Source organism: Pongo abelii, chromosome 22, assembly GCF_028885655.2.
Source record: "Pongo abelii isolate AG06213 chromosome 22, NHGRI_mPonAbe1-v2.0_pri, whole genome shotgun sequence".
NCBI classification, from domain to species: domain Eukaryota; kingdom Metazoa; phylum Chordata; class Mammalia; order Primates; family Hominidae; genus Pongo; species Pongo abelii.
Genome location: NC_072007.2, coordinates 41926266 through 41943627, shown reverse-complemented (window position 1 = coordinate 41943627; position 17362 = coordinate 41926266). Strand labels below are relative to the sequence as shown.

General features: G+C 44.1%; 1 protein-coding gene and 1 non-coding gene across 2 annotated transcripts; both read right to left on the bottom strand.

Annotated features, from left to right (window-relative positions):
- SOD1 (superoxide dismutase 1) lies at positions 1–9102 on the bottom strand. Its single transcript, NM_001131969.1, is given in 5 exon segments — positions 1–210; positions 1366–1483; positions 2226–2295; positions 4878–4974; positions 8951–9102. Coding segments are annotated over 5 exon segments (468 nt in total). The 5' UTR covers positions 9026–9102; the 3' UTR covers positions 1–102.
- Positions 4279–4458, bottom strand: LOC112130574 (small nucleolar RNA SNORA81). The gene has a single exon (XR_002912819.2). It is a non-coding gene; the product is annotated as a small nucleolar RNA SNORA81 (small nucleolar RNA).
- Positions 9103–17362: the final 8260 nt, after the last annotated feature.

Sequence of the window (17362 nt, the reverse complement as noted above, 5' to 3'; positions counted from 1 at the left end):
TTTTAAGATTACAGTGTTTAATGTTTATCAGGATACATTTCTACAGCTGCTAGCAGGATAACAGATGAGTTAAGGGGCCTCAGACTACATCCAAGGGAATGTTTATTGGGCGATCCCAATTACACCACAAGCCAAACGACTTCCAGCGTTTCCTGTCTTTGTACTTTCTTCATTTCCACCTTTGCCCAAGTCATCTGCTTTTTCATGGACCTGTAAAAAATTTTAAGAAGATAACTTTGGGCTGTCACGTAATCACTACCTCCTCCCAACAATACCCAAAAGATGTTTAAGAACCTCATAATATTAGAAAAATAACATTAATCCTAGTAGAGAGATATACTAATATTTAGTAGTTTAAAAGTAGAAACTACTACTCAAAGCTTTTTCTTGGTGTTGCAAAGACATTAGCTTTAAACATTAGGTAAGTGTTGCTATGTCTAAATGAAATACTAAAACCCAAATAACTATGTTGTAGACCACCACACGCTACCCTTAATCCTCCATGGTAAGTTACAGTAACCTTAGTTCAGCAGTCACTCTTACTTTGGCAATTTTTTTAATTGCTTTGGAAAAAAAGGAAAGTGAAAGTGAATAAAACTCAAAATTTCATGCCAAATGAATGACAGGCCTATAAGTAAGGTATAATCCTAAAAAATCTTAATACTTTGGCAACAGTATTTTGAATTTTGTTCAACAAACCTTTATAAATGATTTTTCTGCTTTACAACTATGGCTCAAGAAAACCATAAAAATAAAGGGTTAACTCAATGGAAGTGACTACTGAATGTTAATGCCCTCAAGGGGAGGTAAAAGAGAGCCTATCTATTTAGGCGTTTTGCATGAACCAGATGCAGTTCCCCAGGATAACTTGGGGCAACAGCTTCCCACAAGTTAAACAAGTCATGATAACCTGCAGTCCTGAATGAACGTGAATACTTAAGTCCATCCCAGGTTTTAAACTTAACAAAATGTTCTGTTTAACAAGTGAGAAACCCAATCCTGGCAAGAAAATCTGGCCATTTTAAAACTAAAGACTACTTCTGTTTTCCAAACTCAGATCTAATATGGTCAAATGTAACCTGCTTTTTACTGCATCTTAGCAGAACAGTGTTCTTAACTGACCTAAATAAAATAATTCATTTCCACCGTAAGTGTCCAATAAAATTGCTTTTCCTAATTTGAACTGCAAGTACAGTTTATCTGGATCTTTAGAAACCGCGACTAACAATCATAAAGTGAAAAGACACATGACTGTATGTTAGAAGCAGTTGTATGCATATCCTTCTATGAAAACTTAACCACCAATGTGCGGCCAATAATGCAGTGGTCTCCTGAGAGTGAGAATATCCTTCTATGAAAACTTACCACCAACGTGCGGCCAATAATGCAGTGGTCTCCTGAGAGTGAGATCACAGAATCTTCAATAGACACACTGGCCACACCATCTTTGTCAGCAGTCACGTTGCCCAAGTCTCCAACATGCCTAATAATGAAAAAGCATCAGATGGATCAGGGCTGATTCCACTAAACATCAAGGTAGTTCATGAGCTAAATTAAAACTTGACTGAGTAGACACAAATTTGCAAACAAGTAGCTAAGCATTCTGAATACAGCTCTTCAAACAAGGCTTCACGTCTACATAGTAATGCTCTGGGAAGAAAGATGGGGGTGCACCTGATTTCAGAAGTACCAAAGGGTAAACTCTCAGTTACTGAGTTATGCCTGTGAATTACTGGCATAGCCAACAAAGCTATGTCCCAAGGCCTCTGATATAAAAAATCTTGTCCTTAAATTTAATATTTTTCTGAAAGGCTTTCAGAAAACATACACATACAAATGGAGTCTCGACTAGTTTTCAATATCAATTTTTTTTTTATCTACAGAAGCTTCCTATGTTTCACAATGATGATTGATTTTGCTAGTGGTTGACAGTACTGTTATTCATGACATTTCCTGTATTAGTTCCCCTTTGGCACTTGTATTAGTTCTATATTCAATAAATGCTACAAAACCAAATCGTTTTAAGTGTCCCCATTTGTCAATTCCTTTAAGCCCAGGAAGTAAAAGCATTCCAGCGTTTGGGAGCAGGGGTTCAGATGAGTCAGCAAGTTCAAAAGCAAAGGTGGGGGAAACACGGAATTATCTTAGCACATATTTACAAGTAGTATACCACATGAACTCCAGAAAGCTATCGCCATTATTACAAGAGTTAAGCATCTTGTTACCTCTCTTCATCCTTTGGCCCACCGTGTTTTCTGGATAGAGGATTAAAGTGAGGACCTGCACTGGTACAGCCTATTTACAAGAAGAAAAAAAAAAAGTTAAATTATGAATTAAAGTTCCCCAATACATTCTAAAAAGAAACACTGCTAAAACTTCCCATGGAGAAAGTGCTGACCTGTATCACGACTTCTGGGATAAGCAACACCTTGGTACAGGCACAGCGAGAAGGGAACAGAAACAAGTCTATGGCCAGGCATGGTGGCTAACACCTGGAATCCCAGCACTTTGGGAAGCTGAGGTGGCTGGATCATCTGAGGTCAGGAGTTTGAGACCAGCCTGGCCAACATAGCAAAACCCTGTCTCTACTGCAAAAATACAAAAATTAGCTAGGCGTCGTGGTGCGCACCTATAGTCCCAGCTACTTGGTAGGCTGAGGCAGGAGAACCGTTTGAACCTGGGAGGCAGAGGTTGCAGTGAGCTGAGATCGCACCACTGCACTCCAGCCTGGGCAACAGAGCAAGACTCTGTCTCAAAACAAACAAAAAAAAAACCACCAAGTTCTAACTACTGTCTGACACTTGTAAAGGTAACACCCTTCTCTGGGCTTTGGCTTCTTCACTGTAAAAATAAGGGACCAGACTGATCTTCAACAGTTTTTCTATTATTAAAATCCCATGGTTATGATCCAAATTCTTAAGAACGTAGTATACTTTACAAAAAACTCATCTCCCCAGCAACATATGCCACGCAGTTCTATCTGTGCCCTTTACTTGGTGCAGGCAGAATATTCAACAGCATCTTATATGCAAGGGCCAAGGCTGCTGCCTTATACAACTCGAGGGGGCGGCATTCCAACTGTATCCTGTGTAGAAGGTGCTCCTGTGCACCAGGGGATGACATTCACAGAGCACAACCTCGACAGCACAGGAGGCCCTTTCATAACACGGCTGTCTTCAGCAGCGCTCTCACCCGCAGGAGTCTCACACAGGGAGAAAGGCAGGCAAGTTACAGGAAAGCAGCAGAGCAATCACCTCCCAAACCAGAGGCGGTAAAGCCAAAAAGCAACTCAGGGAATTTCAGCAATTACAGAAACGGATCAAATCTGATCATTACAAATCACTATTTGAAACTAAATTAGCAAGATGAATAAAGTTAATTTAAGAAGAAATCTATAAACAAAAAAATCAGATTATTACTCAAATATGGCAAAACATCACTAAGTGCAACTTAACTCATAAACTTTTGTTAACTTGCTTCCAATCCCAAATTAAGAAAATAAAACTTGGCAGTTTCTCTGAACCTACTCTGGTTCAGGGGTTGCCTGATTTTTTAAAAATACTTTAAAAAAATTTTTTTTAAGCATATTCCAAAGTACCAATAATTCTCTGCATTCCATCTTCAGTTTGTATCATACTTTGGTCCCACTAAGGAGCCTGTGTTTGGGGTGTAGAGCTACTCTTACATGGCATTATGCAAATAAATGCAGCCCCTTTGCTTGAGGCACCCACCCTCAACCCCCAGCTCAAACACCTGGGATCATTACAAAAGTTAAGAGCCCAAGTTTTTATTTCCTATTTGCCTTCTTTAAAAAACACCCTCTTCTGGCTGGGCGCGGTGGCTCACGCCTGTAATCCCAGCACTCTGGGAGGCCGAGACGGATGGATCACGAAGTCAGGAAAGAGACCACCTTGGCTAACACAGTGAAACCCCGTCTCTACTAAAAATACAAAAAATTAGCCAGGCACGGTGGCGGGCACCTGTAGTCCCAGCTACTCAGGGGGCTGAGGCAGGAGAATGGCGTGAACCCGGGAGGTGGAGCTTACAGTGAGCCGAGATCGCGCCACTGCACTCCAGCCTGGGCCACAGAGTAAGACTCCATCTCAAAAAAAAAAACAAACAAAAAAAACACCCTCTTCTACAATGATGCTGTAAGACAAAACATCAACTCTCCCTTTCTTTTCCACACCTAGGTATCAAAGACCAGTTTTGTGGCTAATCTTAAGGTTGATCTTCAAAGTTATTTTAACTTGACTTCTCTTTTTTTGGTTTCTAAAGATACACTACACCAAATCTTAAGACAAAGGGCACTGGACGTTCAGAAGCAGGTCCACCCCAGTCTTCACAATCTAGTGCAGTTACTTTTCTTCTTGTGTGTACTCTGCTGGCATTATTACAAAAATCAAGATATGGTCCCAGTTTCTGCAATTTTAGCACAGTGCATATATACAATAAAGCTGACCTCTTTTTTCAAAGAAAAGTTGAGGGTTTTCCCAGGCACAGTGGCTCACACCTGTAATCCCAGCACTTTGGGAGGTCGAGGAGGATAGACGACTTGAGCCCAGCAGTTCAAGACCAGCCTGGGCAACATAATGAAACCCAACCTCTAGAAAAAAATACAAAAATTAGCCAGGCGTGGTGGTGTGTGCCTGTAGTCCCAGCTACAGGCCAAGGCATGAGGATCACTGGAGCCTGGGAGGTCAAGGCTAAGGTGAGCTGTGATCGCACAGCGCCACTGCACTCCAGCCTGAGCGACAGAGCAAGACCCTTTCTCAAAAACAAAAACAAGTTGAGGGGTTTTAACGTTTAGGGGCTACTCTACTGTTTATCTAACTACGTTGAACAAGTATGGGTCACCAGCACAGCACAACACCCACCTACTGTATTATCTCCAAACTCATGAACATGGAATCCATGCAGGCCTTCAGTCAGTCCTTCAATGCTTCCCCACACCTTCACTGGTCCATTACGTTCCTTTAATTAAAGAAAAGTGCAAAGTTGGAGAGAGTTTCTGAACAAAGAAAACAGCTGATTTACCTTTACCCCTCACAGTAAAGTAAAAAGCAGCCAGACTTGGGAGTGGAAAAATCTGTGTCCAAATCCCAGGCCGACCACTTTCTAGCCAGTGAACCTCCAGCAAGCTGCTTTACTGCTCTAGGCCTGTGTCCTCAAAAGGGAGACGGTAATCTTGTTCCCACACTCAATGCACAAGCGCCCTGTGGCCAGGCTTCGTGATTAAATAACATAAAAAGCACCTAATAGAGTGGCAAGCAAAGTGAGTACCTACACATCAGAGTTAGATACTTCATAGGCTTTGACTATTACAGTAAATAGGTAATATAAGTACCTATTTATGTAGTAAATACTTTTGAATAGGTCATATTTGTACATGTCGAATACACATGTACATGTAAACCTTTTTTGCTTATTTTGAGACGGAGTCTCGCTCTGTCGCCCAGGCTGGAGTGCAGTGGCATGATCTCAGCTCACTGCAAGCTCCGCCTCCCGGGTTCACGCCATTCTCCTGCCTCAGCCTTTTTAACCCAAAAGGTGTATGTCTCACCACACACTCTGGAGCCCCCTGCTTTTTCTCCACATAGACCCTCTTCCATATGGCATACTCACTTCACTTTAAAAAAAAAAGAAAAAGGCACCCTGGAAATGTCCAACAGGCTACCCTGGGACCCCTGCTCTCCACTCCCCACTCAGTGAGTGTTTTTAAGTGTCCATCATAGGTGGTTTTTTTTTTTTTTTTTGAGACGGAGTCTCGCTCCGTGACCCAGGCTGGAGTGCAGTGACATGATCTCAGCTCACTGCAAGCTCCGCCTCCCAGGTTCATGCCATTCTCCTGCCTCAGCCTCCTGAGTAGCTGGGACTACAGGCGCCCACCACCACACCCGGCTAATTTTTTTGCATTTTTAGTAGAGACGGGGTTTCACCATGTTAGCCAGGATGGTCTCGATCTGCTGACCTCGTGATCCACCCGTCTCGGCCTCCCAAAGTGCTGGGATTACAACAGGCGTGAGCCACCACGCCCGGCTATCATTGGTATTTTTAATTAGCAGTCAGAAAATATTCTATTCCACTGCCCCCAGGAGACGACTGATTCTAGTCTAACCAGAGGTACTACTGCTTTCTGAAATCTTTTCAAGCACTGAAACCTAGGTAACCTTTCCACTCTACCAAAATGAAAGTAAGCAGTATCGCCATTCAGGTAATGGTGACAGGTAATAGTGCTCCGTGGCTACATACAGAAATCAAGGAAGTTATAACGAGATCTCAGGACTAAAATAAACACAACATCCACACCACACCGTCATACAACATGTTAGTGTCTCTTGTTTTCAGTTTGGTTTGTTTTCAAATACGGCCAACAGTTAATAAGGGGCATTAACTCTTAGGATGTGACTTTCCACTGGAAAAATACCATTGCTCAAATGAAGTATTCTGGCAATTGCTGCCTTTTTAAATTATTTTCTTTTTGACAAGAGATACTGTGACTCTTCTACAACCTTTAATTTTGGAAAAACTCAAACGTGAAAGTTGTCCCTCAAACACTCTGTTATCAAGAGCACAGGGCCAAAAACAGCAGGTTCTTTGAAACCTCCATTTAACCGGTAATACATTCGGGACATGTAAGTAGCCGTGCTTGGGTACAACCCTACAGGGACCAGGCTATGAACTTAAGTGAATAACACAGGCCTGGGAAGCGAAAAAATATATGAACTGCTACAGCAGTACTGTCCTGGGCTAATGAAGACTCAGTATGAAGTGATCTCCAAAAATTCTTCAAGAGAAGCTAGGAAAACCGGATTAATACGTGAAAAATTCTGATTTGTAAAAACTAGCAAGGAGTCCAACATTTTAAACACGCAATAGGCCAAGCCAAGTAGTTTATAGCCAATGTATTATCTCTGCATATCTGGAAAGCTGGAATGCTCCACTATCCAAGGCTCATTCTCAGGTACAACGGGCACCAAACAAAACGAAGTCAGGCGCTTAAAAGAAGGAACTATGCAAGCTGCTCAGGGAAGGTGGAAAATGACAGAAACCTGGGTTCATGCATACATTCTCAATGGCCAGGGAGAAGGGATTCCTCAGAGGCGTCTTAAGACTAGCTACTGGTGGCCGGGCGCGGTGGCTCATGCCTGTAATCCCAGCACTTTGGGAGGCCGAGGCGGGTGGATCACGACGTCAAGAGATCGAGACCATCCTGGCCAACATGGTGAAACGCCGTCTCTACTAAAATATAAAAAATTAGCCAGGCGTGGCGGCGCGCGCCTGTAGTCCCAGCTACCCGGGAGGCTGAGGGAGGAGAACTGCTTGAACCTGGCAGGCGGAGGTTGCAGTGAGCCGAGATCGCGCCACTGCACTCCAGCCTGGGCGACAGAGCGAGACTTGGTCTCAAAAACAAAACACTAGTACTGGTGAATTATGTGGGGAGAAGGAAAGAGGGACAAAAAGAAGTCTGACAAATGAAACAGCAAAATGGAGTCAAATGCCAAAGAACCTTTTCCAGAAAATCTGGAAACCTATTAAAGAAAAAGGCTAAACTCATTATCTCCCTCACATACATTTCAGACATTTACACAGACTAACTGTTCCTGTCCTCTCACGTTTCTGTAAACCCCTTTAAAGACTGAATCTCATTCATATAGTAAATATTCCCTCATGATTTTTAAGCCGAGTGCAAGAGACAATTTTCCACCAGTTGGTAACTTCACTAAGGTTCTGGGGACAGTGTTATCACAAGCACCTTCCTTGCAACACGTTTTGTAATTTTACTGATAACAGTTCTGAAAATATTTCTGTATATTTTACAAGAGTCGTTCAGAAGTTTGTCTCTGACCATCTTAGCAACCTGCCTACTGGCAGAGCAATTTTAAAGCCACTTTACGAAAATGTGGCTTAGGAAATGCTCCGACGACAGTTATTAAGTGCCAATTCGGTGTAATGGAAACTCCAGGTCTTCTAATTTCCAAATCCGAAACCCCACCCACTGTCCTCAAACAACAGTTCTCAATCGTAGGTGCACATCAAAATCACTTTTGGAAACTTAAAAAACAGCAATACACACCCTGCACTAGGACAGGTTTTGATGTAATTGGTCTGAGGTTGGGCTCTGGTGTATTTTTAGTAAGATCTTCAAATAAGCTAACTGTGCACCCAAAGTTAAGAACGACTGCCCTCAAAAATCCCCAAAAGGGTCAGTTAAACCTCTGGCTCTCGGAGCTGGAGGAAAAGCACCTCTGTTCAAGGCTACCTTCTCTGCCCTTGCAGCCCAACCATGACCTAGAACAGAGGCCAGCAAACTTCCCTGCAAAGTGTCACACAAACGGTCTCTGTTGCGTATTTTTGTTTTCCAAAGCTTTTTAAAAATACAAAAACCATTCCCAGCCTTAGAGCTGTACAAAAGCGAAGACTCCCTGACCTAGAGCGCTGAAGCCGGAAAGCGGAGAGGGATGCGAAGACACCAGGCGGGCCCGGGCCCAGGCGCAGTCGCCATCCCCGGGCTGGTCCTCGCACTGCGCCACTCAGTGTCCGCGGGACCCTCAGGAACAAGAACACGGCCAAGCAAGGGACGAGCACAGCCGCTCCAGACACCACGACAGACCCCGCGGCGGCGGCGGCCCACGGACCACTGAGGGCAGCACGCCCGCCCCCGCCCCTCCCCGGCCCGCGGCAATCCCTCCCCGCGCTCCCGCCACGCGCAGGCCCAGCCCCCCGGCGGCCTCGGTCCCACACCCCGCGCCCGGGCCCGCCCGGTGACTCAGCACTTGGGCACCGCACCGCCGGGGGCGAAGGCACCGACCGGGCGACACGGGCCGGGACCGGACGCTGGACCAGGGCGGCCCCGAGGCCTGGCAGGCGACCCGCTCTTAGCAAAGGTGCGCGGGGGGACCAGCGGGCTGGTGCGGCCTCGCAAACAAGCCTCCGTCCCGGCCCTTGCCTTCTGCTCGAAATTGATGATGCCCTTCACTGGGCTGTTGTCGCCCTTCAGCACGCACACGGCCTTAGTCGCCATGACTCGCTAGGCCACGCCGGGGTCCTGGTTCCGAGGACAGCGAGAGAAACCACAAACGGTGCAGGAGACTACGCCGCAAATCAGCACCAGGCCGCCGCGACTATTTTATAGGCCGGACCTCCGCGCCTCGCCCACTCTGGCCCCAAACCAATCGCCGCGCACGCGCTCAGCCCGCCCCCTGCGGCAGCCTCGGGTCGCGAGTGGCCGGGAATGGCTGGGGGCGGGGCCAAGGGGCCGCGTGCGCCGGAGACTCCCCCCCGCCCCGCAGCCGGGAAAGGTCCAGAACCCCGAAATGTGGCGAAAACGGAACCTTCTTTTCACCGGGGCGTGGCCCGCCGGTTGCAGGACGCGAAATTGGCAAAATGATGTAAACAGGGTACGCCTTGAAAATCTGAAGTCACTTTGTCTAGAAATGTCATTAGTTATGACTGACTTTGGCCACAGCGTCTCATTTGTTACTCAGAAATTGGGACGCCCCAAGATGGATGCTTTTGTAGTTTTCATTTTTTTGTCTTGTTTTTTAGTTTTCTGAGGGTATAGAAAGTCGCTACACCTCAATCCCGGGCCTCACCTTTTCTTCCCCTGCAATTTTCTTAGTCCTTAGTGTAGAGTTTCTTATTTGGTTGGCAAAATTCGGTATTCTTTTTGTATTTTTCCTGTTTGGCAAGAGCACAACCCTACAGATAACCAAACGGCAACTAGTTGGCTTCTAGGCATCTCCTGCGTTTTTGTCTGGCCCCAAGGCCGCAACACTCAAGAAGGGTAGGATGATGAAATAATTTATGATGCTCCATACAACAGGAATGATAAATATGACTCACCTTTCAAGGGAAATATTTCAAAAACATATTGTGAAATGAGAAAATAGTGCAAACTACTTTTGTCCGGGGCGAGGGGGTTGTTTATTTGATTTTTGAGACAGGGTCTCGGTCTGTCACCCAGGCTGGAGTGCAGTGGCACGATCATAGCTCACTGCAGCCTCGACCTCCTGGGTTCAAGCCATCCTCCTGCCTCAGCCTCCTGGGACCACAGGCATGTGCCACCACACCTGGCTGATTTTTGTATTTTAGGTACAGATGGGGTTTTACCATGTTGCCCAGGCTGATTTCAAACTCCTGAGCTCAAGCCAGCCATCTACCCACCTCGGCCTCTCAAAGTGCTGGGATTATAGACATGAGCCACCACATCCAGCCTAGTATTTAATATTGAGCATGGCAAAATACTGAGACTTAATTGAAGTCCAGTGTGAAACAACAATAGAAGCTATTCCTGCCTTGTTTGGAGTACACTACTATCTATTTATTTACTTATTTATTATTTATGCTATTTAGACCCTCAGACTCTAATGCATCCTCTGTCAGAGAAACACAATTCACATTTTTTTATCATCCTCTAGGAAGTATACATATTTGCAGTTTTGCCTGTTGTATTTAGTAGTAGTCTCCAGATAATTCGTATATTCTAAACGATTGCATAAACAGTGCAAATGCTGGCCAAACGGCCTTTGCCCAAGGCTGAAGTTTCTTTGGGTTCCAGGAAGTTCGGCAGATTTCAGTTCATTGTAAACTTGCCAAGGGAGCCGCCCACAGACCCGAGAGAGCTGCTTTGGGACAGCTCTTCTTTTGAGACGGTCTAATGATGCCTGGGTGGTGCCTTCCTAGGGCAGTCCTCACACCTGAACAAGGGGGTCCCTGGCCCGGGGCCCCATGCTTTACTGGGCCCTGTTGTGTCCCTCTTCTGGCATCATCTCCCATGGAGAAAAGACTGTTGCAGCCAAGAAGATGCTCCCCGCAAGAATATCATCTCTCCTAGAACAGGGGTAAGGAATTTAACTCTGTGATATTTAAGAGTATTTGTGTCTTCCTAATGCAGGGCATTTTAGTAGAGATGAGGTTTCACCACATTGGGCAGGCTGGTCTCGAACTCCTGCCCTCAAGCGATCCACCCACCTCAGCCTCCCAAAGTGCTGAGATTACAGATGTGAGCCACCACACCCGGCCTGTACCACTATTTATTGAACTAACCCTTATTACAATTTTTTTGGGGGGCTGCCATAACACATTACCACAAATTGGGTGGCTTAAAACAACAGAAATTTATTTTCCCACAGTTCTAGAGGGCAGATTTGCAAAATCAAGGTCTCAATGGGGCTGCAGTCTCTCTAACAACTCTAGAAATGAATCCTCCCTTGCCTCTTCCAGCTTCTGGTGGCTCCTGGTGTTCGTTGGCTTATGGCCCCATCACACCAATCTCTGCCAGTGTGGTCACATGGTCTCCTCTCTATATGTGTCTGTTTCTGTGTGTTCTCTCCTCTTCTTCCAAGGACACCCATCATTGGGTTTAGGGTCAACTCTAATCCCATATTGTGGTAGGAGTTATTAAGAAATTATTTTAGGCAGATAGAGAGGAAAAGGGGTCCTTGGGAAGTTTTCATTTTTAAAGCTGCTCCGGAAACATTTCTTGTAAAGCCCAGGCTCTTAGAGCCAGGCCAGCAACCTTTGATATGCACATGCTGGCCATTAGAAACTGGGTCTACCCAAACATGACGATTCCCACCCTCTTCTTCTTGCCCTTGCCCCACATGTGCCTGGCAAACATGGCTGCCCCCACATATCCCCACGTGTGTAGAACATCATGGTGCTCTGCATTTGCATATTAAAAGGCTAGGGTGGGAGGACCAGCTTTTTCCCGGGCTGCGTGAATGACATGCCTGGTCAAACCAATCCCCTGAGCCCTATGCAAATCAGACACCGCCTCCTCCAGCCTCTATATATACTTAGCTGGTTTCCACTCCACTTGGTGTCTCCTCTTTCGGCTTTGGAGCCTCCCTGCCTCTTGTCTCTGTACGAGGGAGCTTCTTCCTTCTGCCTTCTCCCTTCTTGCCTATTAAACTTACCTATTAAAACCACTCCACTTGTGTCCATGTCGTTTTATCTAAACCGGCATGAGGACCGAGAACCCTTGTGTTCCTCCACTCATCGGAGCCATATCAATATGCCCTCATCTTAACTCAAGGGTCCCCAATCCCTGGGCCGCAGACCAGTACCAGTCTGTGGCCTGCTAGGAACCGGGCCATGTGGCAGTAGGTGAGTGGTGACAAGTATTACCACCTGAACTCCGCCTCCTGTCAAATCAGTGGCAGCATTAGATTCTCATAGGAGGGTGAACCCTGTTGAGAACTGCGCATGTGAGAGATCTAGGTTGCCTGCTCCTTATGAGGATGTAATGCCTGATAATCTGAGGTGGAACAGCTTCATCCCAAAACCACCCTCTATCCATGGAAATATTGTCTTCCACGAAATCAGTCCCTGGTGCAAAAAAGGTTGGGGACCACTGTCTTAACTAATCACATCTGCACAGACTGTATTTCCAAGTAAGGTCATATTCACAAGTATGCCATGGATTAGGACTTAAACTTACCTTTTTAGGGGACACAATTCAACATATCACACCTATGGATGGACTTGTAGATGTTTTCAATTATTTGCTATTAGAACAGATGTGTATTTTCTATGGACGTGTATATATTCTTATGGACTTGTGGAATGCTTCTGAGATACAACTTGCTTAAAGTGTATATGCCAACTCACAAGTTTTTGCCAAATTGTGTTTCAAAATGGTTGTGCTTACAGCCTGGCCAACATGACAAAACCACATCTCTACTGAAAAATACAAAAATTAGCAGGGTGTGGTGGCACACACCTGTAATCTCAGCTACTCGGGAGGCTGAGGCACAAGAGTCACTTGAACCCAGGAGGCAGAGGTTGCAGTGAGCCGAGATCACGCCACTGCACTCCAGCCTGGGAGACAGAGCGAGATCCTGTCTCAAAATATATAAAAATAATAAAATAAATTTAAAAAACAAAATGGTTGTGCTTAATTCCATTCCTACTCTGTTTATTTCCCTGCAGCCTCACCAAACCGTAATACCAGTCTCTTTACCTACCAATCTGAGAGGTGGAAAAGAAAACCTCATTTTAAATTTCTACCTACTTGATTATTCATGCTAATGAGTATATGTTCATGTGTTCATTGGCTTTGTGTAAGTCTGTGAAATGCTAGCTGTTTCTTATTGCCTGCTGAGTTGCTGGTCTATATTTTATTTAATCTATTTTAGACATTTCAAGGGCTTTTTGTAAGGTCATAGTCTTTTTATTGTTGTTTTTCTTTTATTGAAAGGAACTTGATCTTTTATATAAACCTAAAGCAACAGATTGTGTGAAATTATATATCTACAATGTAAGGCTATTAGCTATGTGAGTATGGGAAGTGTTTAATAAGATTATACTTGATGGGTACAATTTATGAACACAGAGAGAGAGAGAGAAGTGTAAATAGTTACACCAGAAACAAGATGTGATTGAAAGAATGTCAGTGAGTGGGACCTTATATGAATCTGTGAGAAGGTAAAAAAAAAAAAAAAATCCGTTTCCTAGCCAGGCACGGTGCTCACACCTTCCAAAATAGTCCAGCACTTTGGGAGGCTGAGGCAGTTGGATCACTTGAGGTCAGGAGTTCGAGACCTACTTGGCCAACATGGTGAAACACCGTCTCTACTAAAAATACAAAAATTAGCCAGGCATGGTGATGGGCATCTGTAATCCCAGCTACTTGGGAGGCTGAAGCAGGAGAATCACTTGAACCTAGGAGACAGAGGTTGCAGTGAGCCGAGATTGCGCCACTGCACTCCAGCCTGGGCAACAAAGCAATAACTTGTCTCAAAAAAAAATCCCTTTCCTTAATTTTATTTACTTTATTTTTTGAGACAGAGTCTCACTCTGTTGCTCAGGCTGGAGTACAGTGGCATGATCTTGGCTCATTGCACCCTCCACCTCTCAGGTTCAAGTGATTCTTCTGTCTCAGCCTCCTGAGTAGCTGGGACTACAGGCGCATGCCACCATGCCCAGCTAATTTTTGTATTTTTAGTAGAGATGGGGTTTCACTATATTGGTCAGGTGGTCTTGAACTCCTGACGTCGTGATCTGCCTGCCTCAGCCTCCCAAAGTGCTGGGATTACAGGCGTGAGCCACCACACCAGCTATTTTATTTTATTTGAGACTGAGTCTCACCTTGTCACCCAGGCTGGAGTGCAGTGGTGCGATTTCAGCTCACTGCAACCTCTGCCTCCCAGGTTCAAATGATTCTCCTGCCTCAGCCTCCCAAGTAGCTGGGACTACAGGCACACACCACCATGCCCAGATAATTTTTGTACTTTTTTAGTAGAGACGGAGCTTCACAATGTTGGCCAGGCTGGTCTCGAACTCCTGACCTCAAATGATCTGCCCACCTAGGCCTCCCAAAGTCCTGGGATTAGAGGTGTGAGCCACCTTACCTGGCACCTTTTCTTCGTTTTAAATGAGGTCCTCCAGTTAAGATATCAAACTGGTGGTAAATATTCAACAGACTGTGTGCCCATCCTGACTTTCTTTTTTCAACACAGAGCCATTTAGTTTATAATTAAAAATAGTGAGGGAGTGGCCAGGCGCGGTGGCTCATGCCTGTAATCCCAGCACTTTGGGAGGCTGAGGCACGCAGATCATTTGAGGTCAGGAGTTCAAGACTAGCCTGGCCAACATAGTAAAACCCTGTCTCTACTAAAAATACAAAAACTAGCCAGACGTGGTGGCAGGCACCTGTAGTCCCAGCTACTTGGGAGGCTGATGCAGGAGAATTGCTTGAACCTGGGAGGTGGAGGTTGCAGTGAGCCAAGAATGCACCACTGTACTCCAGCCTGGGCAACAGAACAAGACTCTGTTTCAAAAATAAAAGTAAAAATAAATAGTGAGGGGGCAATTCCACTTCTGGGTATATACCTACAAGGACTGAAAGTAGGAAATGAGTAGATATGTGTACACCCGTGTTCATAGCAGCAGTATTCACAATAACCAAAAGGTGTAAGCAACCCAAGTTTCTATTGTCCGATGAATGAATAAGTAAAATGTGGAGTATCTATTCAACAGAATATTATTTATTCTTAAAACAGAAGGAAATTTTGACACATGCTACATCACGGATAAACTTTGAAGACCTTATGTTAAGCAATATGTGCCAGACAAAAAAGAACAAATAGTCCAGGTGAGGTGGCTCATGCCTATAACCCCAGCATTTTGGGAGGCCAAGGCAAGAGGATTGCTTGAAACCAGGAGTTTGAGAACAACCTGGCCAACATAATGAGATCCTGTCTCTACAAAAAAAATAAATTAGCCATGCAAGGTAATGCATGCCTGTGGTTCCAGCTACTTGGGAGGCTGAGGCAAGAGAATTGCTCAAGCCCAGGAGGTCAAGGCTGCAGGGGGCTATGACCATGCCACTGAACTCCAGTCTGGGCAACAGAGTGAGATCCATCTCTATAATACAATAAAATTAAGTGACAAATATCATATGATTTCACTTATATGAGATAAACAGAGTAGTCAAATCCATAGAGACAAAGAGTGGAATGGTGGCTGACAGGTGCTAAGGCAAGGGAGGGATGAAGAGTTATCATTTAATGGGTATAGAGTTTTAGATTTACAAGATGAAAAGAAGTCTGGAGACTGGTTCAACAACAATATGAAATACTTAATGCTACTGAATTATACACTTAAAAATGGTCAAGAAGTGCCTGGTGTGGTGGTTCATGCCTGTAATTCCAGCACTTTGAGAGGTCAGGGCAGGGGGATCACTTGAGCCCAGGAGTTTGAGACCAGCCTGGGCAACAAAGCAAGACCCTGTGTCTATGAAAAATAAAATAATTAGCGGGACATTGTGGCCTGTGCCTGTAGTCCCAGCTAATCTGGAGGCTGAGATGGGAGGATCCCTTTTGCCCGGGCATTCGAGGCTTCATTGAACTATTATCACACCACTGCATTGAAGTCTTGGCCACGGAGTGAGCCCTATCTAAATGATAATAATATTAATAATAATAAATGATAATGAATGGTTAAGAGGAGAATGTATAAGGACATGTACAAGGGAGCCCCTATAAGACTATGAGTTGATTTCTCAGTGGAAACTTTGTAGGCCAGAAGGGAATAGGGTAATATAATCAAAGTACTGAAAGGAAAAAAAAAAAAAAACTTGTCAACTAAGAATACTATGCCTGGCAAAATAGTCCTTCCAAAATGAAGGAAAAATGAAGTTTTCTCATGAAAAACAAAAGCTAAAAGATTTTATTACCACTAAACTTGCCGTACAAAAAAATGCTAAAGGGAGATCTTCAAGTTGAAACAAAAGGATGCTAAAACAGCAAAACAGTTGCATAAGAAAATATAAAACTTACTGGTAAAGGTAAATACAAAGACAAATACGGAATACTGCAATACTGTTGTGGTGGTGGGTAAATCACTTTTAATTGTAGTTTAAAAGTTAAAAGACAAAAGCATTATAAATACATATAGTTAAAGGATACATTAATAGATACATAATATAAGTACATGTAAATTATGACAACATAAAGCATGTGTAGGGGGTAATAAAAGTATTATGTTTTGTATACAATTGAACTTAAGTTGTTATCAGCTTAAAATAGACTGCTCTAACCATAAGATTGTTTTTGTAAACCCCATGATAATGACAAAGAAAATAGCTGTAAAAATTACACAAAAGAAAAAGAGGAAGGAATCAAAGCATATAAATACAAAAAAACAACAAAACAAAAAGGAAGACAGCAAGAGAGGAACAGATGGACAAAAGAATTATAAGACTAACACAAACCAATTAATAAGGCTGGGCATGGTGGCTCATGCTTGTAATCCCAACACTTTGGGAGGCGAAGGTAGGCAGATCACTTGAGGTCAGGAGTTTGATACCAGCCGGGCCAACATGGTGAAACCCCATCTCTACTAAAATTACAAAAATTAGCCAGATGTGCTCACTTGAACCCAGGAGGCAGAGGTTGCAGTGAGCGGAGATCATGCCACCACACTGCAGCCTGGGCAACAGAGCAAGACTCTGTCTCAAAAAAAACCCCAAAAAACAAAAGCAAAAACAAAAAACAATAAAATGGCTGTAGTAAATTCTTCCCTATAAATAATTACTTTAAATATAAATTGATTAAACTCCCTAATCAAAAGATACAGAATGGCTGAGTGGATTAAAAAACAAGACTACATGCTGTCTATAAGAAACTCACTTTAGATTTAAGGACACACATAGAGCAATGTGTGTCCTTAAACATCTTCCATGCAACTGGTAAACGAGTGCAGAAGTGGTTATACTTGGATCAGACAAAATAGAGTTAAAATTTAAAACTGTCATAAGAGACAAGGAAGGACATTATATAATGATAAAATGGCCAATTCACTAGGAAGACATAACAATTATAAATATTCACTCAACATCAGAACACCTAAATAT